The following is a 26,352-nucleotide window of genomic DNA, read 5'->3' as shown; positions in this document are numbered from 1 at the left end:
TCTTTCCTTCTTTCTCCCGTTTTCTTTCATCAACACTTGCGCACGCAGCCATCACTCTCGGCCGGAGGAGCTGTCCGCAGACGTGTTGCTGAAATCTGGCTCTTGAGGGGACTTGACGCTTTTCCACATGTTTCCTGGTCCGCAGACTGCGTCTTCAGACGGATTAAAGGACGTGGAGGGATAAAAAAAAAAAATATCCGCCTCTAATTAGAGTCTCCGAAACGTGGAACTCGGCTACCCTCTTATGGCAAGCGTCAGGATGATAATAACTCCGGCTTGATGCTTTATTCAAAGAAGTACACTGCTGTTTACACGGTTATCTGAAAGCATGATTTCCCTTTTTTTTTTTTTAATCCAAGACACCTTTCCGTAAAAGAAGAAAATAAAGCAGCAACCACAGCTACTTTTTCCTATTGTTGTTGTAGGCTATATTTTAATTCAAGATAGCCAATTAACAGCTTACCTTGATGGCATTAAAGGTCACCTGGAAAGCCTCATCCCACACAAACTTCAGCAAAACTACAGCTTTCACAATTTAGAAGAAGTGAGCTAAATTTTGAAGTTGCATTTAAGTGATTTTTTTTTATTGATAATTTGGTGTGAGCGAACAGGACATCTTCTGAATACTGACATTAAAAACACAAATAAGTAATAGGCTACTGCTAACTAACTCCACAGACCAAACATTCAGTCGAGCGCACAGCATGATGGGTATTTGAGGAACGATGCACGATTGGCCGTCTCAGAATGCCAAGTTGTTAGCTTATGCTACATACAAATGCTAATTGTGCCAATGCTAAACATCTGAAGAAGCCATATGAGTTTGACAATGGGACTATAGCCACCTAGCCTGCTAGCCCAGCACTATTGTCAGACGTTTTGCTTCGGACCCGACTGATTATGGATTTTTTTGAGCCAATACCGAAATCGATATTGGGGAGAAAAGAAAATCTGGTACCGATATATCGGCCGATAACTGTCTTTATTTGGTTGATCCCTCAAATGTAATTATCAAGCACTTGTGAAAATATACATCATAAGGAAGAGAAGATGGTCACTCAACTTGGAAAGTAACTCACCACTTGACACAGTGGAGTGATAATGCTTGTTATAATCCATATAGCGCCCTCTGCTGGTGACAGAGTGCTACTAGTTGAATGCAATGAAACTCAAATTGAAATGACTCGTGAATAAATCCAGTAATATCGGCACATCTGCGATAAAATAGCCGCTACAGATAGTCACTGGATATGCTAATATCGGCTGAAATTATCGGCCGGCCGATAAATCGGTCGAGCTCGATGACAGTGACCCATCATGGAAAACAAAAATGAACTGAGATGAGATGAAACTTTGTCTGGCAACACGAGACAACAGTAAGTGTAAAGGTGAAATGGTTTGTGTTAGCGACGGTGAAGAAGTTTGAAAAGTTAATGTTTAAGCCATTGGAAACATTCTAAAATCGCTTTAAATGCTTTAAATATCGCAGTTGGCTACCTGAGTTCAAATCAGCACAGGGCAAGTCAGAAAGGTTTGGAGGCACTAGTGTCATTTTTTTAATTTAGCAAATGGGGGTAAAAAAATAAAAATAAATAAAAATCTGCCCCACTATCCCTCAATCCCAGTTGCACGGCCAGTGCGCCTCCTCCTCGCAACCCACCAATGGGAGACCCCCTATTCAAAAAAAAAATGATTAGCCTCTGTTGCAGCACTTAAAAGTCTTTCGCACCAACAGTAGGTGGCGGGGTGAAAAAAAAAATGTGGTGTGAATCTGGCTCGCGGGTAAGAACGGGGAGGCAGCTCGTGTGATGCTGCTGCTGTTGCGACACCAACAAGAGACGTGGTGCAGCAGGCACTAAAAGAGGAGGAAGGCGGTGTCAGGCTTATAGGAGGAGAAGGACCAGACAGACTACTACAACACCGCCTGATGGGGAACCGTTAATCGAGAGTGAGAGAGAGAGAGAGAGAGAGAGAGAGAGAGAGCCAACAGCGCAGAAGAAGGAGAAGGAGGGGACGTAACAAGACACGCTCGGGTATTAGGTGATTAGGTGATAGGACCCTTGGATCGTCCGGCTTCAACACTGCACACGGAGTCCACCAGCAACACAAAAAAAAGAAGAAACCTCGGTGGTGATGAATCAGCATTCAGGTAGCCCCCTCCCCCCCTCCTTATTTTGTAATTAGACAGCATGGGGGAAAAAAATCGGAATGGGATCCAGCTTCTTTTTTTTTTGGGTGAGTGGAGAAAGGTGACGGTTGGAGGAGAGAAGTAGAGAAGGGGGGTGGCCCACATATGAATTGCAATGGGTTTGTGGAAGCTTTAACACAATGGGGATCTGCAAAAAAAAAAAAAAAAAACTGTGCAGTTCTAGTGTGTGTGAAGACTGGTGGGTTGAATGTCTCGGGTGTTAAAGAGTGGGAGCACGCAGCCTCATTGAGTAGAGATTGCCTTGCTGTTAAATGAAGTGACTCCTGTAATGGTCTGCCTCTGCATGCAGCAGGGTGAAGAGTTTCTTTGTGTCTCATTAGGGTACCTTTTTTTTCTGCGTTTAGAGGACGGATGCTAACAGTTTTTAAAGTGTGCTATTTTCTTTTTTTCTGATTTGTCTCTTTTTTGTGTGTGACAACAAAGTGAGCCGGACGTCAATCATGGCAAGACTCGCCTTCCCCGCCCTGCTCCTGCTTGGATTCCAAAAGAGGTAAACAAACAGAATGTGGTGTTTTTAAAAGTGTTGAAGTGTCTTTGCTCGAAAGATCAAAAGTTACATTTTCTGTTCCAAAGTTTCATCAGACATTTGATAAATATTCGGTAAGATGTGTCTGCTGCTCTGCTCTGGGAGGTCCATCACTTATCTCCGCTGCACTCTGCTACAGCACCGCCTGAGTGGACGTCCTGCAAGTGAACAAAAAAAAAAAAAAAATCTTTGGCATTGCTCGTCAGTAAATCAGTGGGATAGTCCACTCTCATCTCAGGAGTAGATCAATGTCTAGTGGCGACTCTAGAGTCTGATGGGCCGCCCTCCCACCAGCGGTCTAGCAAGGGGCAATGAGAGTGAATGCTGTCAAGGTGGGGCCCCACATTTCCGACTGTCGTTGCAAAAATGTGCACATTTTTTGGTCGCTGCTGTGGTTCAAAGTTTGACAGCCCTCTGAAGGCTGTCTGGGGCCCCAAGCAATGGCAATAATTCCCCTCTTAATTCCTTTTGCATGATCACAGTGTTCTTTGTTTTTGTTTTTTTTAAGTCCTTAACACGAAAGGCTAATTCATCAAAATCACGTTTTGGCGTCCTGCAGTAATATAACGGCTCTGAACTCTTTGTTTCCATTTCTCTCCTCCTGTAGGTTCTGCCTGGCTCAAAAGGATGCGGCGGCCAACGACAGCACCGTTTTCACCCGGATCCTGGATGGGCTGCTGGACAATTACGACTACAGGCTCCGCCCAGGGCTTGGAGGTGTGCAAGGGGGACGGTTTAATTTGTCATTTGGACTTTGCAATTAAAAATTAGGGGGGGGGGGGGGGGGGGGGGGGGGGGTGTTAGGGAACTGAAGGGTCGCCGGTTTAAGTCCAGGTACAGATTAATGAATGAGCTGGTGAGTTGCTAGTTTCTAAGCACTGCAGAATGGCAATGGAATCCCCAATGCTTGGTTCCACTCTGTGTATGTAGCATGTCTCTAAAACTGAGAGAAAAAAGTCCAAAAGTGCGTCCTTAAACTTTCAAAATGAAGGCATCTCTTCATGCTAACATCACAAATGCCATATACAAGCCTCCTAGCATTCCAACTTAATTTACCCACCTGGACTCCCTGCTTCCCGCTGTGATCTCACACTCCAGCTCATTGGGGAAATAATGGTAGACGTGCAGATACAGGGGCTGAAGTCAACTCCCCTGCCAGCTCAGGTGGAGGCACCCATGTCGTCAAGATTGCTTTGTTGCAATGGCAGTGAGCGTAAATCAATGAAGCCCGTCTTTAAACACGGACTGATTGCAGTGTGCTGTGATGCTCTTTATTCACGCTCCTCACCGTGGCAACAGGAGACGACCTTGAGGAGCCATCAAAGTGAATTCAAAAGGTGGATGTTTTCTCTTTTCTGAGAGGCAGCTGAAAGGAAAAGCTTTTCACATTTGGTTTTTCACTGATTACTACTTTGTTACCTCGTCGCATTTGCAGCGGAACACCCGTCACTTGGTTTCACACGTACATGTAGTGCTCGTCCCATCATAGGAAGAAACCAGGCTTTTTTTTTTTGCATGCCGAATGCATGATGTGTCATGGCAAAAAGCCTGCTCTCGCATCCTGGTAACGGTTGCTACCCTTGACAAGAGGGCCTATAAATACATGCCAGAGACACATTCAGGGCCATCATTGAACATTCAACAAAGGGGCCCAGCCAATCCCAACTCTCCAGGACCAAATGGAAATGCATAGAGACGGATTTTGGGCTTTGCTAGTACACACGGCATGAATAATATGGCACCTCATCTCAGAGGGAAGCATTGTAAGAGAAACCATAGAATTGTGGATTTGTCTCAATACGAGGATTTTTTTTAATTGACCAAACCGTCAATTTAAGATGTTGGATAGGATTTTTTTGGCCCACATTCCTCACAAATCTTTTGTAGATTTTATCCACGAAACGATTCATTTTGAAAACAATCGTCGGTTGAATCAAATGTCATTTTATTTGAGACTAAGCCAAGCGGCAACGTCCGTCGTTGACAAATTAGGGCAAAAAAAAAACTGCAGTTCCTCGAATGTCCACTTGAGGCTGGCTCCAAAAAGACCCAAAGCGAGTCGCGTTCAAACCCCATCTTTGCATGCCAATTCTGAGAGCAAATAAAAAAAGCATGTTTTTACCGCCATGTCGTTCTCATCACAACGTGAAAGTTAGTTCGAGACATCATTTCCAATATGGCGACCGCCATCGATGGTCTTCAAAAGTCCACTTCAGAAACCAATGGGTGACATCACTGGGACGATACGTCCATGTAAACACAGTCTATTGTCTTTACTGGTATTTCTAGTGTTGGAGAAAGAGGAAGACACCGGCTCATATCTAAACCCTGATTTTTTTTTTTTCTCCCAACAGAAAATGTCACCGAGATCAAGACGAATATTTTTGTGACCAGCTTTGGGCCGGTATCCGACACAGAGATGGTGAGTTCACCTTCAGCAAACGCCAACGATACACTAACAGAGAGAGATTTGTCCCTGAAAGCCCACTCAGGACCTGAATCTGTATTTAAGTGCAAATGAGACAAAACTGATGCGGATGACTTTTTATAATTTAATGGAAGGCAGCTCTTAAGGAATCCATTTCCTCATGACGCTGAAGGTTCCACCTGGGTAGCCAAATGCATTAACTCTCCTCTATCATTAAATATTCTTCCATATACCTGGCGCTCTCTGACGAAGCTGTGATCAAAACTTGCCACTTTCCTGTAACTGACTCGGAAAAAGCTCTTCCATACAGAAGATGATTAGGGCCACTGGAAAAAACATAAAAGATTGTTCTGACTTTTTTTTTTTAATTCTGACTTTAATCTCAGAATTCTGCGAAAAAAGTCTGAATTCAGATTTTAATCTCAGAATTCTGGCTCCGAAAAATCTCTTACATACGGAAGATGATTAGGGCCACTTCTTGGAATTCTGAGATTAAAGTCAGAATTAAAAAAAAAAAGTCAGAACAATCTTTTATGTTTTTTCCAGTGGCCCTAATCCTCTTCCGTACTTACAGGAGCGCTTGATCGAGTCATTAAATCATTTTAAATCTGTGTTAAAAGAGACATTACTCTGTGAACATGTGCTCCTGGTTCATTGTGTTTTCCACCTTGAAGGGTAATCTATATTTCAAAAAACAAGTTCATTCATGACAAATTTTTTCACCACAATATTTGTTCCCAATATTTAAATACTAAGTGGACATATATATGAAGGCTAAGAGCTCAAATATACTCGCTTTTGAACCATGTGTAGACAACCTGCTACGTAAATGTTCACATACTTGCCTAGGTACAACATGTATTACCAGAGGATTCCTCTAGAGGGAGCACCACGTTAATCAAACACCGAAGTAGAGATGATCTGTCGTAGCGATCTCGATCTATTAACTTTTATTCTAAACTTTCGGCCATTGTTGTAGCGGCTCCCTGGTGTCTTCGATGTTGCCATTTCCGGTCTCATCACCATGACAACTCTACACTGCCCGTAGAGGTTATATGCATATTGCATCTTACCCATTTCTGAGGACGTGCACAAGCAACGCTCCAAACCAACGCAGGGTAGGCCAGGATAAATAAATTTAGATTTTCTTTTCAGAATCTATTGTAAAAGTATCTTCATCTTGTATGTCAAGAAATTAAATTAGTGTCAAAACGGAGTCCAGAATCAGGAAGCGAGAGTTCGCTGTTATGACACTTATGAGTGGAATAGATGTTAATCTCCTTCAAACGCAGTCAACCCAAGCATCTCTTAAAAATGCAGATCTTTTGCCTTTAGCATCCTTTTAGCATCTTTTGGGATGAAGCGATCACAGAGGAGACGGATTGATAAACATTGAATAGCTTAGAAGTTCAAATGTTTCATTCTCACTAATATTTGGGGTTCTGCCTTTTCCACTGAAAGGATATTCCATGTACTTTTTGGTCTCAGGAATACACCATAGACGTGTTCTTCCGTCAGAGCTGGAAGGACGAGCGGCTGTGCTTCAAAGGGCCGATGGAGATGCTGCCGCTGAACAACCTGCTGGCGAGCAAAATCTGGACCCCGGACACCTTCTTCCTCAACGGCAAGAAGTCGATAGCTCACAACATGACGACGCCCAACAAGCTGCTGAGGCTGCAGGACGACGGCACGTTGCTTTACACCATGAGGTAATTTTTGTGACAAATTATTGACGCAGAGTTCATGAACTACGGGGTCAATGGTGCGCTTCTTACAAGCCGAATATTTGGTGATTCAGTCCCTGTCATTCAGAAGACGTTTCAAGGGCACAGTGTTTCAATGAGAGGCTCAAATATTTGACTGAACTCGAGTTCCAATGTGAGGTTAAGGAAAGTGCAGAGATGACAGGGCCAACACACGATACACTCCACAGCTCTGAAGTCTTCATGCGACTCAGACTGAAGGAAAACAGTGCCACCCGGTGGCTCATCAGAGGCACTTGATTTTCCACATGACAGAAAAAGCTAACTCAAGAGCAAACATTTATATTTAATTTAATGTTTAATTGATTTCCTTTAAGTTTGAATTTTTCAATTTAAACCCAATTTAAGATGCTTTTTATTAGATATGTGTGTGTCTCTTTAAGTGTAGGGTTTTTTAGAAAAAAAAAAAAAAAAAAAGACTACAGAGAGAGATCATCTATTATGAAAAGCAGCCTCGCTGTGAACTATACATTTGGCAGGGATGGTCGTGGTAAATTAGAAATTAAGAGGAAAAAACAAGACCAGATGGTGACCATTAAGAAAAAAAAAAACACACTTCTCGTGAATAATACAAAATTGTAGGAAATATCTACAAATACTTTGAAAAGAGATTGTTTCTCTGCCAGGAATTTTTTTTTTTTTTTAGTGCAAAGGCAGTGTAACCACCAGGAATCAGTGTGACCTTTGGCTCAGAGAATTACAATAATGCTGTGCTTATCCTCAGGAGTTACTGTAGCTTGCAGGACTTAAGAGTGACTGTATCACGGATGAGAGCACTCTATCTGATACCAGTGCCACCCACAGGAAAAAAAATAAATAAACACTGGACGGAGAACAGATTATCCATATGCAACCACACTGACGCGCATACATATCCGAAGAAGTGTTTATTTATAGTCCCCCCTTCTTTGTCACATGCACCCGACGCACACATTGAACATGTGCACAAACCAGTTGTGACACTCAACTCTGACCTCAAGCCTTCAAGCCGAGAAGGGATTGTCTGTGTGTGTAACGTATATGTAATTTTTTTATGGAAATCCACGCCTACATGTATTTATATTTTTTAAAAAGCTGCGCACATGTGAGTAAGGAAGAGAGATTGTGCTTCCTATAATCTCAAAAAATGGCGTTGGATTGACTGCCAGTCGAGTTTCAAAGAAGCAGCAGTAGGTTCCTTTAATCATCAGCTTGTTGGTGTACTCTGAGCTTAACTGCAGGATGCACTGATTTAAATTTCTTTTGCACACAAACACAGGGCTTTCTGGGTAATATATCTTTCTTTTTCCCAGTCAAACCCTCTGTGTTTTTGGTGATATTGGTTGGTTGAGGATCACACAATCCACTCCTGCAGAATAACAACATCCGTTTTGGGGTCGCGGCGGGGCTGGAGCCGGTACCAGCTGTCATTGGGCGAGAAGCGGGGGTTTACACCCTGGACTGGCTAATCAATCATAGAGACAGACAACCAGCCGCACTCGTATTTTAAAAGTCACCAATTGACCTAACAAGCATGTCTATGGACTAATCAAAAAGCTAATAAAGGGGCGTCGGATAGCCTAGCGTTTAATTTGCGCGCACCATGAATGGAAGCTGTAGTCGTCGCAATTTGGGTCCAATCAGACCTCGGCCCTTTTACTGCATGTCATCCCCCCTCTTCTCTCTTCTCCCAACATGTCCTGTCTCTCTTCAGCTGTCATATCTAATGAAGGGAAACATGTATCTTTTTAAAAAAATCTGATGGAAAAAAAAACAGATGTACAAGCTATGTACAAACAAATAGCATTATGTAAAAATGAGTTCGCCAAATCTACTTCCAAGATGAGGAAAACATATTTTGTGTTCTTATTCATGGTGGCATTGTTGATGTAAGTGCCCTGGTACAACCAAGAGATCTTTCACTCCCAGTTCAAAGTCCAATAAATGAGCTCCAAAACAGACTTCCTTGTGACTTTGATCCCAGTGGGAAAAGAATTTAACATATTTGCTTCCACCCCAGCTTTGTGCACTTGTGTGAAATTGTGTTTCATGTGGCAGACCTCTGAAACAAGAGGGCATAACTGTCTGAAGTCATACAGATACATGCAATCAAAACATCCTTCAACACGGCCAATGTATGACCATTTACACTGAAATCCATCCACCCGTCATCTATACTGATTTTTTCTCATTTGGGGTCGCGGATGACTGGAGACGATCCCAGCTGTCATTGGGCAAGAGGTCGGGGTTACACCCTTAACTGGTCGCCAGTCAATCACAGGACTGACATATAGAGACAGACAGCCAGCCATACTCACACTTTAAGAGTCGCCAATTAATCTAACAAGCATGTCTCTGGACTGTGGGAGGACTGGGAGCCTGGAGAACTCCACACAGAAACTCTTCAAAATCTGTCCATACCTGGTTTCCATGTTTCCATACATCTAATGCATGCACACCCTCACACATGCATCACAAATACCACTCATAAAACATGTACAGTACACCACAGTAAGCAGAGGTAAGTGCATATTACAAGCATTACATCCTCTTCCACCCACATGAATGAAGGCTTCTTTCGCCTCTCTCCCACAGCTAAATGTGATGGCGCAGCGGCCTCATTTGGAAACCATTACCCACGAGGAAGAGCAGTTGGTTTTATCGAGTGGAATTTTCTCGGGCGTTTGTCTTCATGGATAATTCACACAACGGCCCGTTTCACAATGCACATGAGTTCTATGGCGATGCTACTACCTGTCATGCTGTAGCTGTGTAGTTGAGAGCTTTGCAACAAATACTTCCTCAGCTGGTTGAAGCGTCAATGCTTCCATTGGTTGATTGCATCTCACACCATTAACACTAGATAGACACAATAGAGGTGCTGCAGTAGGTGGGCAGTTTGAAAGTCCGCCCCCATTAAATCTTATTTCCTTGTGATTTAAAAACACCAAACTTGTTGTTTTTTCACACCTTGGATTATTTTATATATATAACCCTAACTCCTTTGAGGCAGATTGCGTGTGATACAAGCGATCAAAAAAAAAAAAAAAAGAAGTGCTTGTTAGTGTGAGAAGACAGATGGTGCGGCGTGGCTGTGCGGTGGCTAATACGGCATTAAGCCCCCCCTGGACTCGACAACCCGTTTTCTGTTTTGTTGTGTCGTCCAAGTCCTCGACTTTTCTTGCAAGGTCAGGCGTATTGGAAACTTTAGATTTCCCACAGGTTTCAAGGGGCCATCTGCTGGTCTTTTTCTGGGGGTTCCCCCCCCCCCCCCCCTGTTGTACTGCTTTCAACCACATCCATAATGGCTATAGGCCAAGTGAATCATGGGAATTATATCTATTTTGCTGTTCTTCCCCTGATATTTAAATTCTAGCTGCACTTTGTTGGCTTTAAAAGGGAACTTATTATCTCCCAACAATCATACCAGACATCCCTGATAATGGGGCAAGGCCATATGAATAATTAGAGCATGCTATAATTGCCAACAGTCTTGTTTTTATTTATTAATCCTTGTGATACTTTATCCCCTCCGATATACAAACGTGTTCATGCAATAATGCAATTGGCTGCTGAGCACAAAATCGTCATCTCTGCAGGGACCGAAGATGGCTTTTTTTTCTCCCCCCCCCCCCCCCCCCCCCCTCATTGTTATGCTCCCTTTACTTTTACATAACAATTAAGAGACATCCTGCAGCAGATCTTGATACAGTACATACTGTACATGTGGGAGGTTTTGAAGCATAAAGAAAACATGGACCCGAGAGGATTTCGATGCAGATGTTTTGTTCCCTAGTTGTCTCTAAGATCATGATGTAGTTCAGTAAACAAGCGAAGAAAAAAGATGGCAGTGATCTGAGGCTGCTGTGAGGATTGATTATATGCCTGAGTGGTTGACGCAGGAAACAAATCTTTGATTCAATAAATGCATGCTTTTTTTTTTTTTTTACAACTGGTACCATGCTGCTTTATCTAGCCTATTAACATCAATGAATTCACATCATCCTGTCAATGTTTGACTGTTTATCATCATGCAATGAGCAAGAATAACAAGATGGATGTACCCAATGAAGGGCAGATAGCGTTGAAAAAAGGGGAATTAATGTGTGTTTGCTTGATATTTATTACATTGATTATCATTGGGTCATTCAGAACACTTATGGGTTCCATTAAGAGATAACACCGTCTCTTCAAGGATTGTTAAACAGAAGGGACATTTGACCACCAGGTGGCAGTGTTTCCAATGTAATAGTCGAGTTGTTAAGTAAGGGAAATGCTGCACTTGGACATCTCTTAGATGAAGCTGTTCTATCATAACCCTAACCCTAACCCAATGTGTGTTCATGGTATTATCCTGTTAGAGAAAATCTCTAATTGTTATTGCAAAGACGGGACAGTCGCTACCTCCCATCTTGTAATCTTTGAACCCTGTAATTTTAGTGACTCAGCAATCGCAGCCGTTTCTGTAATTGCACCACGCTCTGTGTAAGACAGATATAGTTAAATGTCGAAGGTTGAGTGTAAACACAATACATTCAAATGACGCCATCCATTTGCCTTGTGTCTCAAAATGACTCATTTAAGATGCTGATTGCTTTATGTGCTCTTTCCTAGGCTGACCATATCTGCAGAATGCCCCATGCAGCTGGAGGATTTCCCCATGGACGCACACGCCTGCCCTCTCAAGTTTGGCAGCTGTGAGTAAAAAAGAAAAGAAATCCCTGATGTGAATGTCTTCACTGTACTAATCCCAGTTATTATGATGTATGGTGGTGATAAAAATAAAAGTTAATCCAGGTTGGGAATAAATAAGGGTCATTTTGAGACAATGTAATTGAAATAAAAGATGCTGCTGCTGCTGCTGTAGGGAGATTTTTTTTTAAAGATTGCTGAGTTTGCGCTTCTTTTGTCAAAGTAATGACACACAAGTACGCATTTAGAGAAAGATTTTGTGACTTTAACAGCCACTGCTTTCTCTTGGCAACAATGGTATGACTATAACGGCTGAGTTACCGGGATCTTTTTAGTGTAAGTTCTTTTTACAACATTGACAGGGGCTCAGTTGGTAGAATCGGTCGTCTCTCAACCGGAAGGTCGGGGGTTCGATCCCCAGCTCCTGACCTGCAGCCACATGTCCTTGGGCAAGATGCTTAACCCCAAGTTGCTCCCTCTGCTTTGTCGGTGGTGTGAGAATGTGTATGAATTCACTTTTCAATTAAATTGGCCTGCTGATAATATCGGTCGATATTAGCATATCCAGTGACTATCATTATTGGAACCAAAAATCCCATATTGGTCGGGCCCTAGTATGAATGGGATTAGTCAATACTGATGGTCACTTTACATAGCAACCTCTGCCATCAGTGTGTGATTGGGTAGGTGTGACCTGTGGTGAAAAAAACGCTTTCAGAAGTCTGAATACTAGAAAAGTGACATCCAAGTCCATTTACCATTTACAGTAGCAAAGCCAGTAAAGACAAATAATAGATATCTAAAGTGTAAGGTAAAGTCATTGATACCCAGTTGTTCTCAGATAGCCTGGGCCCCTGACCCTATTCACTATTCCAGTATATGTTACATTCACCTACTGATGGCAGAGATAGCTACATTAAGTGCTCATCAGTATTAACCGAACCCATTTATACCCATTCTCATGCCAATGTTAATGCTACCTGGAGAGATTTGGGCTTCAGTATCAAATGTTCAGTATGGACTGAAGGAATTTGGGATTGATCCAACCAACCCTCTGGTTGAGAGATGACCAAAACTACCACAGCAGCCACAAGCTAACATTTACATTTCTGAATATTAAATACTGCTAAGAGGTATGATTGGAAAAGAGGGCTGCTGGTGAGGAGAATCAGAGCTGGAAAGAGTATGGAGTAATGATGTTCTGAGAGCAACCAATCATCGGAAAACCAAACAACTGGACTAAGGGTGTAACGGGTCACAGAGGTCACGGTTCAATATGAATTTGGCTCAATAGGAATAAGGCAACAAAAGTGTGCAGTCACAGTTGTTATCGCCACTCGTGCATTCCAACAGGGGACAATGGACTGGCTTATGTGCACACAGGCTGGGACATGGTAACGAGGCTCGAACACTTTTAATACACACGTGAGACTGGGGTTGCATACTACTGCATAAACGCGCCCTAAAAAGTAAAAGCTTCGATAGTCGTCGACCCTCTCTGTTTTCCCATCCAGAAGCTATCGACCAACCTGTGTGCGCTTATGGGAAACATTAAGAGTTCCTTGCATGGAAAACTGGGACATGGAGTATGTTTCCGGAGCGTGGCCTTGCTGCTAAACATGTAGCATCTTTTGTTTCACTTTCAACATTTTTCTGGCAACAATGATGAGTCAAGAGTTGGCAGCACAAGTTATTGTTACTGGAAGCATGCCACAGAGAGACAATCACCCATTGTGTTTTATTGAGGCGTTAAAACATTCTGTTTACTGATTTGGAGGGTTCTCCATGTATTCTTTGTGGCAGCCTATTCACAAGGGTGTGAATTTGAATTTAATGTTGCATTGCTCATTGTGAAAGGAAGTTGTAGCAAGTAAGTCGACTAAATGCTCTTGACAGCATGGTTATCATTGTTAGCAAAAGCTTAACAGGAGAATAGATCAATGCATGTGTCGTGCATCAATTAGCCAGTCCAAGTTTTCTTCTTTTTAATTTTAATGGGCGAGAGAGCCAAACATGTCAGTGGCCTCAGGACCTTAAGTAACGTTAAGGCGATGACGGTTGTTGGCTTTATTGTAAACTGAGGATGAGCTGCTCACTAGCTGCAATTCAGTTACTTCGCTGACTTGAGGCCACCTTTGTTAATTTGTTGGAGCTGTGAATGCCCACAGTGTCTCCATAAATGCCAGTATCAACTACATTTGGTTGTTAAAACAACAGTTGGCTTCTTATTCTTTTTTAATGTATGTTTGCCTATCTGGCTGTGTTTGCTAGCGTTAGCTTGTGAAAGATGAAAGCATTGAGTATCAAAAGCCACTCATGGCAAATGAAGGTAAAGAACACTGATCTGGTTTTGTATTAGTGGTGATGTGGGTCAATTGGAAATGGACTTGAGCTACTGTAAGCACAGGCCTGCCTCTTAAAACTATAAAATACATGAACAAATCAAGAAGCTACAGCCTGAAAAAAATAACAAGGCGATGGTTGGCGAAATGAAAAACACATTTTTCATTGCAAAGTCAACTGTGAACTTCAAATTGAGCAACACAGCCTCACAGCAAGCTGCCACAAACCACAGTTTTCCTCCCAGATAATGGCGGATTCTACTTTTATGCTTCACTTGGCCCCGCCCTAATTGGAGCAAACCATTACAGGAGTGAAGGGAAGCCAAACAAGAACAAAATTCCCACTGAAACAACAGTAAATCATTAAACAGCAAAACTTCATGACAGTATTTTAAGAGGGAAGCTAAAGCTGAATATCAACTCACAAGACTAAACAAGTACACTAATACAAGTCACTGTATTCTGTTTATTCTTTCGGGTAAAGTTTTGTTTCTTTCCCATTTCAGTTGTGTTAATTAGCTACTGCTGAAAACACCTAATTTCCTGACACATTTTCACAATAAAAGACATAACAACTGGGGACTCTTATTGTGGAGAAATTCTCGGAAATAAAAATGTGTTCATCATAGGATTGACTGAGCTACACCTGGCGGGGATTTCCGATAACACTGTAGGGAGTTACAGCACTTTCCGCTCCCCTTTTGACAACGAGTCATTGCCACGGCAAGCTTATTTTTAATCCTCTTGGACTTAGGACAAGTGAGACATCATTTTAAACACACCTTTAGCGGGTAGACCTGTTGAAATGGAGATGCTAATCTGTGCCGCACTGAGCTCAAATGACATCGAGCCAATTACAGCACATTGTGAACAGTCACTGGCGCCATCTCCCTCCGAAGACGCCGAGCCCTGTGATCAGTGAGCGCGTAGGACCGTCTGGCTCTAGAGTCAGAGCGGAACTCGCAGCAGGATTGGATTCAATTTTCCTACCTTTCTGTCGCAAATCACTCTTTAACCTTACATTAATTACCCGCCATTATGGTCGGTAGGTTGAGCAAATTCACCTGCTTTGCTTATGGCATTTTGCTGTGTGTGGAGGGAGGCTACTGACTAAGCTAACTTAACCTCCTGCCATCAGTGTGTAACTTTAACGATGTTTACCCTTGTGATAATCCTCCAGTTGCCTGTGATGGCCATTTGTGAATGACGGAGGGAAATATTGGACAGCTCTCTGATCAGGTAAGGTAAAGAAGGTTCAGCGTCTTTGGCTCTGACATTTAACGAGTGGTACCAAAATGTTGGACCCAAATCTGTGCTGTGATTCGGACGTGTTGGTACCGGCACCATATTGGAACCAGATTTCAGTACCCATCCCGACAATTGACTAACTCGACAAGAGGAAGAGAAGAGATAACTGGATATTCAACACTTAAAATATGGCAGTGATCATGAGGGTTCTCACCAATGCTTTCTTAACAGGATGACTTGTTTGTGTGACCTAGCAGTGAGGACATGTATAGACACTTGAGTGGCCCTGGGGGTATTTAAAGACAGATCTGGCCAAAAGCCACACCTTGGAAGCCTCTTGGGCTAAAGGGATGAGGCTCTTATCCCCAGATTGCTGTGAGACACGCTCCACCCACACTCACTATGTAAGAGAAGCACACTTGACTGCAATCCTATTACAGTGTAAGGAGCTGCTGGGCCTACCCATGGCAAACTCTAACCTAATCAACTCGGTGGTTTGCCCTGTAGGTGAGAGGTGTAAGTGTATAATAGGAATAATGTGTTAATAGCGACACTGTATTTTACTGGCAATGTTAAAAATCTATTATGTTTCTTTTAGCATGTCCTTATCCGGCCTGACCTCAACCCTGATTTAGCCTTTGCCCTCAGAAGGCATTTCACTGTTGGGGTTGTATCAAGTCAACTTTGGTTATATTCTTTAATAATTATATTTAATTATTAATAATATAAATAACAATATTATTAAACTATGTTTAATCTCGTTTGGGGCACCACCCTGTAATCAGGGAAATATAACCAAAATATCACTCAAATCAGTCTCAAATTAGTTACTTAATTAATAATATTATTAATAATTAATAACTATATTTAATAAATTAAAGACGTGAAATCCGTACACAAAGCCTTCGCACCCAGCTTATATCACAATGCAAATACACCAGTAATCACAAACAACTGCTCTCTTAAATTATACAGAATTTATTTAAACAAAGCAACATCAATCCAAAATCAATGAACTTGACCAAACAAATAACTATTATAAACTAATCTAAGCAACAAACATTATCAAGCAAGGCTTGTGGAAGAGGTGTAAAAGTGTGTGTGTGTGTGTAGATGAGAGAGAGAGAAAACAAGATGGTGGAGAGAGATAATGCGCCATGTGACGAAGCCACATGGTGACAAAATGGTGGACAACAAAGGAAGCCGTGTGGCTACGTTTCGGAATAGTTTGAGCTCTCTGAGCTGAGTTCAGTAACTGTTACTTAAACACCAGAAAGCCAGTGGCCGGACTTTGATTAAACGGCGGGTACACTGGTCTTTCTGATTGTGAAAGCCGTTGACTGAAGGTAAACTAGCATAGCATTACATACATAGGCGAACACAGCCGTTCATCACAATAAAACAAATGCAGCAGCTTACAACAGATAATAAACAGAATGTGACGTCTTGTCAACAATGATGCATAATTATCAGTGGTTATAAAAGAAACATAACTATTTCCTAAACTATTTCTGCCCAGACCAAAGCTCTTACTTGGGAACTCCTGGTGATCGTTGCAAAGTTGGTTAGATCGTCACTCTGTTGAATGTTAAATCAACAGATTTACAGAAGGTTTCCTTCGTGGCAGATGTAGGAGGATGGAAGCGGGATTCAGGTCTTCGACCAGAGCGCTGCTCTATAGGGTCTACTGGTTGCAGGAGCCGAGTTCTTTATGTGTCCTTGTGGATTCAGGGATCAGTGGGCTTCCTTCAGCGCTCCTGTCCAGTTGCGTTCAATGACATCTTACGAAAAATCAAAGTAAAGAAACTCTTCTTTTTGCTCAAACCTGATAGCATCTGATTGCGCCCAAAACTCCTAAAAATATGCCGTGGAAGTAGTCAGCTGAATCCTCTGATGCTTGAATTCAGCATGTGAAGAGCTACCCATACTGAGCAACCTCAGCTCTGGAGTTTAACCTATGTAAGCCAAGATGAGGAAAGGGTTTGTCTCGAATGCTGGAGTCCATCTTGTTGGAGAGGGTATCCTCTTTAGGTCGGCAGACCACACTTGAAGAGAAGGAAGCATTGCCTGGCGATTGCTTTTAAAGACTGGAGCTGCCTGTGGGTTTACCTCAGGCTTCCTCCAATGAGGATAGAGAATTCAGACACCCCCACCCCCCCACTTTTCACACCTATTTGTTAGTTTCTGTTGGGGGGTTGCTGGGCTAAGACCCCTTTGTTTAGTTGCCTCCAAAATAACTCTAGTCAGGCATGAGAACTGTGATACAGGCCTGAGTCCTTTGTCCCACACACATGGCTGAGGCCCAACATCACCATAGATACCTAACCCCCACATTCAATGCAGTAAATGTCCTTGATTTAAAGCATTGTTTCTACAGAATGAGAACGCAGTTGTCTACTGTCAATCTATCCATTTGCTATATCCCTTAGCAATCTCTGATCATGAAATTTAAAAAAATGGCCAAAGACCAAAAGATTGTTTAAGCACATTACCAAAACGCTAAACAGTATTTTAAATGCATCCACTGGTTGGTCACTATGGTTATTATTGGGGGGTGAATAGAGACGACATCCAGCGTAATGGCAAGTGCCAAGAATGAATCCCATCTACCAGTTATATTTATGCTGAAATGAATACACATATATCTAAAATATTTACGACCTGGGATCTTTCCACTTGCAATGTTGGTTTCAGAACTTCATTGTTTTTGGAACACAGGACACTGAAAGCATTACCAAGATGTCAGATGATCAAAACCGCTAACCCTAATGCGAAACACACAGCTAACTCACAAGCTAGTTTCACCTTCAACTCTTACTTCAGCTTTCCAATTGGAGGTTTCTCTGTAACAAAGACCAGTAAGTGTTATGGCAGCTTCTACATTCCCAACTTGAAGTGCACTTTAAATTTCTTATATGTTATATATGTTATGTTAAAAGAAAACACAAAGATAAGATCACCGCTTTGACCCAATATGTAGCTTCAGCATTGTCCTTCTGTAAGGTAAAGTTGCAAGCTTAGTCCTGGGCCACATTTAGAAAGGTTATAGTAGAAAGTGAGATTGGATAAGGTAGAGGGCAACTGATCCCTTATTCTGGCCTAAACTACCTGGTTCTAATTTACCCGCTGGCCCTAAGCCACTAGGCTACTAAAAATACACTGAGTAGTTAACGCAGTTGTGTATGGTATTAACTTAATGGTTGGTCCATGGATGTGATCATGTTCAGAGAAAATAAACATTCAAAACTTAGTGTGTTGATCTGGACCATTGTTTTGTCTGTGTTGTTGAAGTATCAGAAGCAAAAAACTGTGAAACACTAATGCACAGCCTTGAAAACCATGGCAACAAGCACAACCACATGTTTTGAAAAAGGCTCTCATTAAAGAAAGTTCTTTCAGACAAGATGGAACTTGCTAAACACCAACCATTTTCTATAATAACAGCAAGATTACCATTGACGACGCTCTATAAAAAAAAAAAAAAAAGACTAGTCAGCCCTAAAGACGGATGTTTGGGAACCGCTAGTTCTTCTAATCAGTGCATAAATTTGCAGATGATGATGTAAGGTGATCAGGGACAAAACAACAAAATATGGTCTAATGAGTCATCCCTCAGCCTTTCTTGCCTTCAACCCACAGAAATCCTGCTGAACATACTGTATGTGGTGAATCATTTCATGATTGCCGCTCTTCTTGGAGACTTTGGGTTTCGAAGAAATTATTGAATATTTTTTAAGAAACCCGAACAACATTTACAGACTCCTCATGACATCTAACATCAGTCCAGACATTAGCATATCGCTCTCTCTCCCCCTACTTTCTGGCTTCTTCCCTTTCACTTTGTCCAAGGACAGACCCCTAAACTCTTGCAGGATACTTCAATAAGGAGATAAAGTTGGCTGTTTTGAGTCTCTACTTAGGGATACATTTAGTACATTTATGCTACACAGTATCATATTCTTTTATCTTTGGAGGTTAAGTCACTCAGGTCGAGCCGTGGGCCAATGCATTCACATAAACAGCTCCTTCTGGAAGTCATCAGTGCCAGTTCGATGGCGAGTTTCCTGCGAGTGTAAAAGCCCTTAAAATTATTTGAGGAAGCACCATCAACTCAAGTGTGCTAGTCCAATCTTTTTTTGTATCAGCCAATATTTCAAAGCTTTATTCAAAAGTGAACTAAACTAAACAAGTCTTGCGGGTAATAGGCAAAACATTTCCGAGAATTTTAACCAGTTTCCTTTTGGATTCAATTGGCAGTATCATGACGACTGTGAACCTACACAGACAACAGTCAATAATGTTTTACATGAAGGGTACAGTATTTGTTCTTTGAACTTTCCAATCAATAAAGCAAATTATTCAAGGTCAACCTGGACTTCATTTATGACTTCATGTACATTTTTTCAGGGTACTGCTGGAAAAACAAAAAGGAAACCTTATTTCCTTTACTGTGTTCAGACAGTTTCTGCAGATTGCGTAATAGTAGGTGACGACTTTGGCTGAGTTGTGTCCCACAAATAGGACGTGAGCAAAGCAGCAAGTGTGAAGTGTTGTGAAGTTGGCACCGGTGCATCGTCTGGTTTGCCAAACTCTTTAGCTCTAACCCTAACTCCCCCCCCCCCCCCCCCCCCCCCCCCCCGAACCAAGCGTAATGAAATTCACCAATAATCTCTTATTCTAATCTAAGTGAGGGCGTGGCCAGTGGCCTGACAACATCCACATTTAAACACTACAAGCATTGTGCACCAGTACCAAGCTGCCAAGTCAACACTGAGAATAGAAACACTCAAGTAAAGAACTTATCTGCTGACCATAAATAAACAATGCCAACCCTGTTAGGTCAAACCTTGGGTTTAACAAGTGTTTGTGACAGTCAGCAAAACAAGATGTAAGCATTTCATATTTGAATGCAGTTTTGGTTTGCAAATGTACATAATTACTCAATTTTCATACCCAGAAAGTTTTAGCTGACAAAGCACATTTGTGGCTGCATGGGCTGCAGTCTTCTTGACCAATATTATTTTACTTTATGTCATGCATATGATACAGTTTGATCACAAATTTCAGTTTTCTGCTGCAATCATAGACTGTAAATATTAACGGGCGAAACGCCTGAGTGACGTCAGCCATCTGTTATAGCAGGGGGTTCCAAAGGCTCAGCGGCTCATCCACCGCCATGCTGGAAATCCTGTCTCACCCTAACATTCAGTCAACCTTACGACAGGCCAACAGCTGGAGCTGAGGCGGGTTTTAAGCCTTATGACAAACTGTTACATCGCGCCTGCCTGTCAGCTACTCGCCTAACTATGGATAACACTTATCGTTCATAAAATCAGAATGAAGCATTTAAAGAGGACATATTATCCCCCTTTTCCACCTTTTCAAACAGTCCCCTGTGGTCTAAATGAAACATCTGTGCTGTGCTTTGGTCAAAATATAACATGAATCAAGCACCAGAGGAGATTTGTGACCCTGTATAAACCAGCTCTCTCAGAACGCTCCGTTTTGGTGTGTGTGTCACACTCTGCGAACTGCAGGATTTTGCACTTCCGCATTGGCTTCTATTTTCAAGACCAGAGGCTGCCGCTTGAATCCTTGAAAAGTTGTATCGGGGGATGATGGGGGGAGGTAGTTAAAAACATTTGATGATACTGTATATCAAAGCTTTGATACAAGACTGATTATAAAGAGGAATGCTGAATCAATAACATAAACTATCACATTTTACACATTGTGCACAAGTTGGACTTCTACAGATAAAGACAGAAGACACGTCCATCATGGGGTGCAAGTTTCAATTCCATCCCCCTGCATTTCTACTTTTCACTTGACGGAGATGATTTGCTGATGGTTGCACATGACCCAACATGCGGAAATGAAATAGCAGCAGAGGCTTCAAAATCTGTGCTCCATTTTTTTTTTTCATCACAAGTGTGATGCAACACATTCTGGTTAATCTGACTTGGTCTGGTTCCTGCCGACTGGGGAGCTCACCCCTTGACCTAGAAGTGTGTGTGGTTTAAACAAAAATTACACTCAAATGTCTGTCTGCACACGCATATACAGTAAAGGCACACAAGCCAAATTGTGTTTTTTTGGCTCTAAGCCTGCCGTCTAATCAAGAAGCGCCAGCCGGAATCTGCATGAGCGCAGACACGCATATTGGCAGCTACACATAGCATCAGCAATGACAGGGTTGGAACTAACTTTTAACTTGTAGAGAGCTCATTTACAGCCATCCTTCTCTCTCTTTCTCTCTCTCTCTCTCTCTCTCAGATGCCTACCCAGTGTCAGAAGTGGTCTACACTTGGACTAAGGGAGCGGCTACATCCGTGGTGGTGGCCGAGGACGGCTCCAGACTCAATCAGTACCATCTTATCGGGCAAACCGCCGGGACAGAGGACATACACACGAGCAGAGGTGGGTGTGTTTGTGTGGAAAAGAACATCCTCATGTAATGTGCCAAGGAAGATTGTTTAGAAGCACGTCTGCAGCTAAGAGAAGAAAGGGGAAAAAAAGCAATAATACTGTGATAATGATACTATACTGTAAATGTCTCTCTGAGTCATGACTGTCTACAATGAGTGAGAAGCATGAGTCCCGCCTGCTGTATTGTTGTCTGAGGTGTGTTAACATCATGTTTACATGGAGAGGATGGCCTTGCGTATAAAGCTGTTTTAAGGCCCTGACACACCATGCAGACGGCAAAGAAATAGTGGGGACGAAGGCCGTCTGTGGCGTCAAAAATTTGCACTTGAACATACCGCAAAGACTACAGCCGACGGCCAACGACCATGTTCGTTCTGCGCATGCATGGGACGCAATAACTCTCGTAATAATAATCGTTGTTATGATACAAGAGGACCATTTTCACACAGTCATAGATCACAGTCATTCCGTTTATATATATGTATATCCAAAATGAAGCTATGAGTTTACCAAACTGTGCTAACATTAGCCTGTTAACTTCACAATGCAGTCCACAGGCAATTGCAGCTCAAGCAGAGGACAATATTGTGCGCCAATTGCGCTTAATTATTGTACGTTATAATTGATAACTCCAACAGTCAACATCACTGCTTGACACTCTGGAGGGTGATGATGCTTGTTGTAATCCAAATAGCGTACCCTGCTGGTAAAGGGGACTGCAAGTTTAATACAATGAATCTCAAATTAGCTGCCTGACTGGTATAAATCGATTAATATCGGCGCATGTGTGCACTAAAATTGGCCGATACCGATAATCACTGAATAAGCTAATATCGGCCGATATTATCGGCTGGTCGATTTATCGGTCGGGCTCTTACTGTAACCAACACTACTCAGGCAATCTGATTCCTCACTTTGATGCTGTACTACAGTGAGTTGTTTTTTTTATTTTAAAGGAAGAAACACCAAGCAGAACGATCCACACCATGCCAAAAGGATGGTGCCACATCTTAATTCAACCCCCGTTCAATTACCCTACATCTTTGCTTTACTTGTGCACCCTTTCACGAGTAAAGTCACACTGCATGCGGTGCATTATAAATATAATACCACATAAAGTGATGTAACTAATTCTAGATTAGAAAAAGATAAATGCAGCGGGAGAGACGGGCATGCGAGGCAGAGTAAATGTGGGAAACATCAGGAGATCAGAGTCAATGAGTGGAGGGTAGTGGAGGAGAGTAGCCTATCCCTCACACAACCAGCTGTCTACAGGCCCGGACAGCACTGTCAAACAACACTTATCCCGCATGAGCCCATGTGTGCACACGCACACACAACCACACACATGGAGCTAGATAGAGACCTGAGACCTAGGGTTAATCCCCCCCCATCCAACCACCCATCAGCTTTTGCATAAGAAGATGACATCACAGATCAGTGAGGGATTGGTCGGTCGGCTGTCTCTGAGTGTCTCTGTGTTGATGGGTATGGCTTTCAGCACATTTTCTCTTTGTGAGTGTACCAACTGTCCTCACATTCATGGTAACAAAAAAAACAAAACGTAAAAAGTAAGTACACTATGATGCTACACAAATGACCCAAATAACTCTGAACTATATCCGAGCCATGGGTCAGTTTCAGGGCTGATATTACGGTGAAACATTTGTTTTTTTTAAAAGGTGATATTATGAGTGTTGGGATTGGACAGCCTCGCTCTGACAAGAGGAGGGAGGTGAGGTGGGGGAGGGGGGGCCTTTAAAGGCATCTGCTTAAAACTCTTATGTAAAAGGCTACTGTAATACACTTCCCTCCCAGCTTCTAGTAGAATCATTTTTTAAAAGGATGGATTTCCCCCCGTTTGCACAGCCTCACTAAAAACCTTGTTTTCTGCTGGCTGACTCAGTTGTTGAAACAAAAGGGTTAAAGGGTTCATAGGCTGATGGAGGGAATTTTCTGTCTGGCTAGAGGACTGAATTGTTGGTTTTCTTACTGGGCGGTTGATCAGTTATCATTTTGACCACTTAGCTAGTTGGTCAAATTGTTGATAAAAGGCCAGAGGCTGATTGGATGGACAGGCTAAAAGTATTCTTTGATTCTGCCATCAATGATGCTGCCAATGTTAGCGCGTTGGAAATTTGATGCTGCATCGTTCTATGCTGTAGCCTCCTATGACGACTCTTTACTTTACTATCTACTTACTTACCACCTTTATATGGTGTAACTAAATTCTTAAATACCTGTCCATTGCATCAGTCTCTCTGGGAATCTTGGGAGCTGTAAGTTTCTTCATTTTATAAGAAAATGTACCTAAATCCTGGAGTATGACCGTGTAGTTCAAACAAGGGACTTTTCTCTGATACCAACAGGTAGAAGGAGCAAGACTCTGCACTGACATGCAAAGATATGCTGGTATGCTGTGCTCATGGTAGTTAAAACATTGGAACATTCATGGACTGTAGACAATAAATCATCAATCCTGCAGCTTAAAGCTTTGGTCTGGGTAATTTAGTGTTGAACTGTTGGAAATCAAGTGTTGAGACTCATATAGCTATCCATATAGCGCAAACTGCTAGTTAAAGAGAACCTCTAGTGTAAAACAACGATGCTCAAATAAAATGCTGTTCAACTGTTGAATAAATCGAATAATATCGTCGCATATCAGAGATAAAATGAGCAGATACTGATAGACACTGGTTATGCTAATATCTGATATTATCGGCTGGCCGATTAATCGGTCAGACTCTAGTTTTTTGTCCTTATCAGCCACCATAGATAAGTAATTTACAGCATTCATTGTATTAGCAACACTGGTTAAGTAGTAAGGACGAGAAGATAAAATTAACCGTATGCTAATATCGGCTGATATTATCGGCTGGTCGATAAATCGGCCAGGCTCTAGACCACACTCTCTAGACCACACTCTCTAAAATACATATGAACGGTGTCTATGCAGTGCTAAGTCTGTTTAACTGTTGAATAAATCTTGTAATATCGGTACATATCGAAGATAAATTTAGCCAATATGATAGTCACTTGATATGCTAATATCAGTCAATATTATCAGCCTGTCGATTAATTGGTCGGGCTATAATTCAGCTGTCACTGAACAAATATGGCTTATGACTTATTTTGACTGCCATATGTCTTTTTTTGTGCATTCATGTAACAACCTGATGCTATTATACCAACGTTAACAGAAACTTAGCAGTTGTCGTGTGTGTTGCACAACCCTGCCACAAAGTACTATATCTAATAGTAGACAACTCACATTCGAGGTTTTAAAAAAAAACTGAAAACAAGAAGACACTCTCCCTGGAAGTCAAACATGGTGATCCAACATGGTAGCACACCATCAGAACTCATCAAAGTTGTATAATGTGGGAGACAAAATGTCCCAAAAATAGATGCATTTGCTGTGAAGGCCATTAGATCTCTCTCTTTGCACTGATAAAAAAAAGCCAAGGCAAAGCAGAGGCACGCTGTCATCTGCTTGATTAAAAGAAGCCTGAAAAAGTCGCCTGCTGTGGTTTGGGGGTCTAGACAAGGTAATGAAGCCACTTGTGAACTTGGAATTCAAAGCAGCAGTCAATTAAGGATTGTCTCGACTCTCTAATGTTGTTATTGATGAAGTGAGTTCATTTGCATCAATCAAAAAAAACACAAATGAGACTCCTATGGTTTTAAAGTCTGTCAAAAATGTATGCAGAGTACGTGTGGAATGGTAAACACCAATGCATATTAGACTGGGAATCTACACATGGCAGTGTTTGGGTTAGTCAATGATTCCATTTCTGAAATTCCTGGAGATATGACAAAATGGAAATTGTAAGGTTTCGTCCCGTCTGAGTGATAATCAGCAAAGATCTTGAAACCGTCATGTGTGTCTGAAAGGGCCATTACCGGGGCTGTCTTGGATTGATGTGTTGTTGCGAGCCCTTTCCTTGGCAGATCTAAAATTAGACAACACTTCCAATTTCAGAGCATGAAGAAGGAGATTAGTCCAACCAATTTGTTTTTAAAGGATCTGGCTTCTCCTGTCTCAGACGGCAACATCTTTCCCCTAAAAATAACTCTCTCACTCTAAAGCTGTCTTCAGTATCTATTTCAGTTTGCAGAGACCTGTAGGGCTTGTGAAGAAGACTTCTCCTTGATGTGTTTGAGCTACTTTGCCAAATGCTAATCACTTGTTTGGACTTCTCTGGTTACCTTTAAAACTGTACTTTTTTCACTCACCAGTTGACCAGCATGGCGGCATTGTTCCCCAACATAAAAGGGAGCTCCCCTCGGACGTTGTGAAATATATATCCTTGGGATAAAAGCAGTAAGATCCACCAGAGGAACATGTTCCTTCTCATTCCTCTGCCCCCAGTCCTGTTGGGATCCATGCATCAAGGGCAAAGGGGACCCTGGGGCGTCCCAGGTTGGCAGCGCCTCGGTGTGCCTGAGTGTTTCCAACAGCAGCGGCGGTCGATGGGGTAGCTGTGAGCCAAGCGGACTGGAGTCATGAGGGCGTCAGAGGGCCCGGGCGGTGGGATCGCGGTAGAAAAACTAACGGTGTTGGTGATCTCCCGGCCGGGGGCATGGCCGCAGCGGTGACATGGATCTATTTTGGTATGCAGCGGTGGGTTGTTTGCCCTCACCTTAAAGCGCCTGCCAAACAAACTAATGAAGCTCACGTTCAGGCTGCTGTCAGCTGTTTCCCCATTGTGAGTTTTTTTGAGACTCGCTTCTTC

General features: G+C 42.3%; 1 protein-coding gene across 2 annotated transcripts in view; it reads left to right on the top strand.

Moving 5' to 3' along the window:
* Nucleotides 1–1,618: 1,618 nt before the first annotated feature.
* Nucleotides 1,619–26,352, top strand: part of LOC132959391 (gamma-aminobutyric acid receptor subunit alpha-5-like) — a 31,248-nt gene continuing 6,514 nt past the window's right edge. The window contains exons 1-7 of one of the 2 annotated variants that reach the window (XM_061032346.1): nucleotides 1,619–2,149; nucleotides 2,633–2,699; nucleotides 3,343–3,452; nucleotides 5,090–5,157; nucleotides 6,652–6,872; nucleotides 11,520–11,602; nucleotides 21,464–21,607. In XM_061032346.1, coding sequence (XP_060888329.1) covers nucleotides 2,134–2,149; nucleotides 2,633–2,699; nucleotides 3,343–3,452; nucleotides 5,090–5,157; nucleotides 6,652–6,872; nucleotides 11,520–11,602; nucleotides 21,464–21,607 — 709 coding nt within the window. In that variant the 5' untranslated portion in view covers nucleotides 1,619–2,133. Of the gene's footprint in view, nucleotides 2,150–2,632; nucleotides 2,700–3,339; nucleotides 3,453–5,089; nucleotides 5,158–6,651; nucleotides 6,873–11,519; nucleotides 11,603–21,463; nucleotides 21,608–26,352 lie in introns of both variants that reach the window. The other variant, XM_061032345.1, reaches the window with a different exon arrangement.

Source organism: Labrus mixtus, chromosome 24, assembly GCF_963584025.1.
Source record: "Labrus mixtus chromosome 24, fLabMix1.1, whole genome shotgun sequence".
Taxonomy (NCBI): Eukaryota; Metazoa; Chordata; class Actinopteri; order Labriformes; family Labridae; genus Labrus; species Labrus mixtus.
This window is presented reverse-complemented; position numbering and strand designations above follow the sequence as displayed.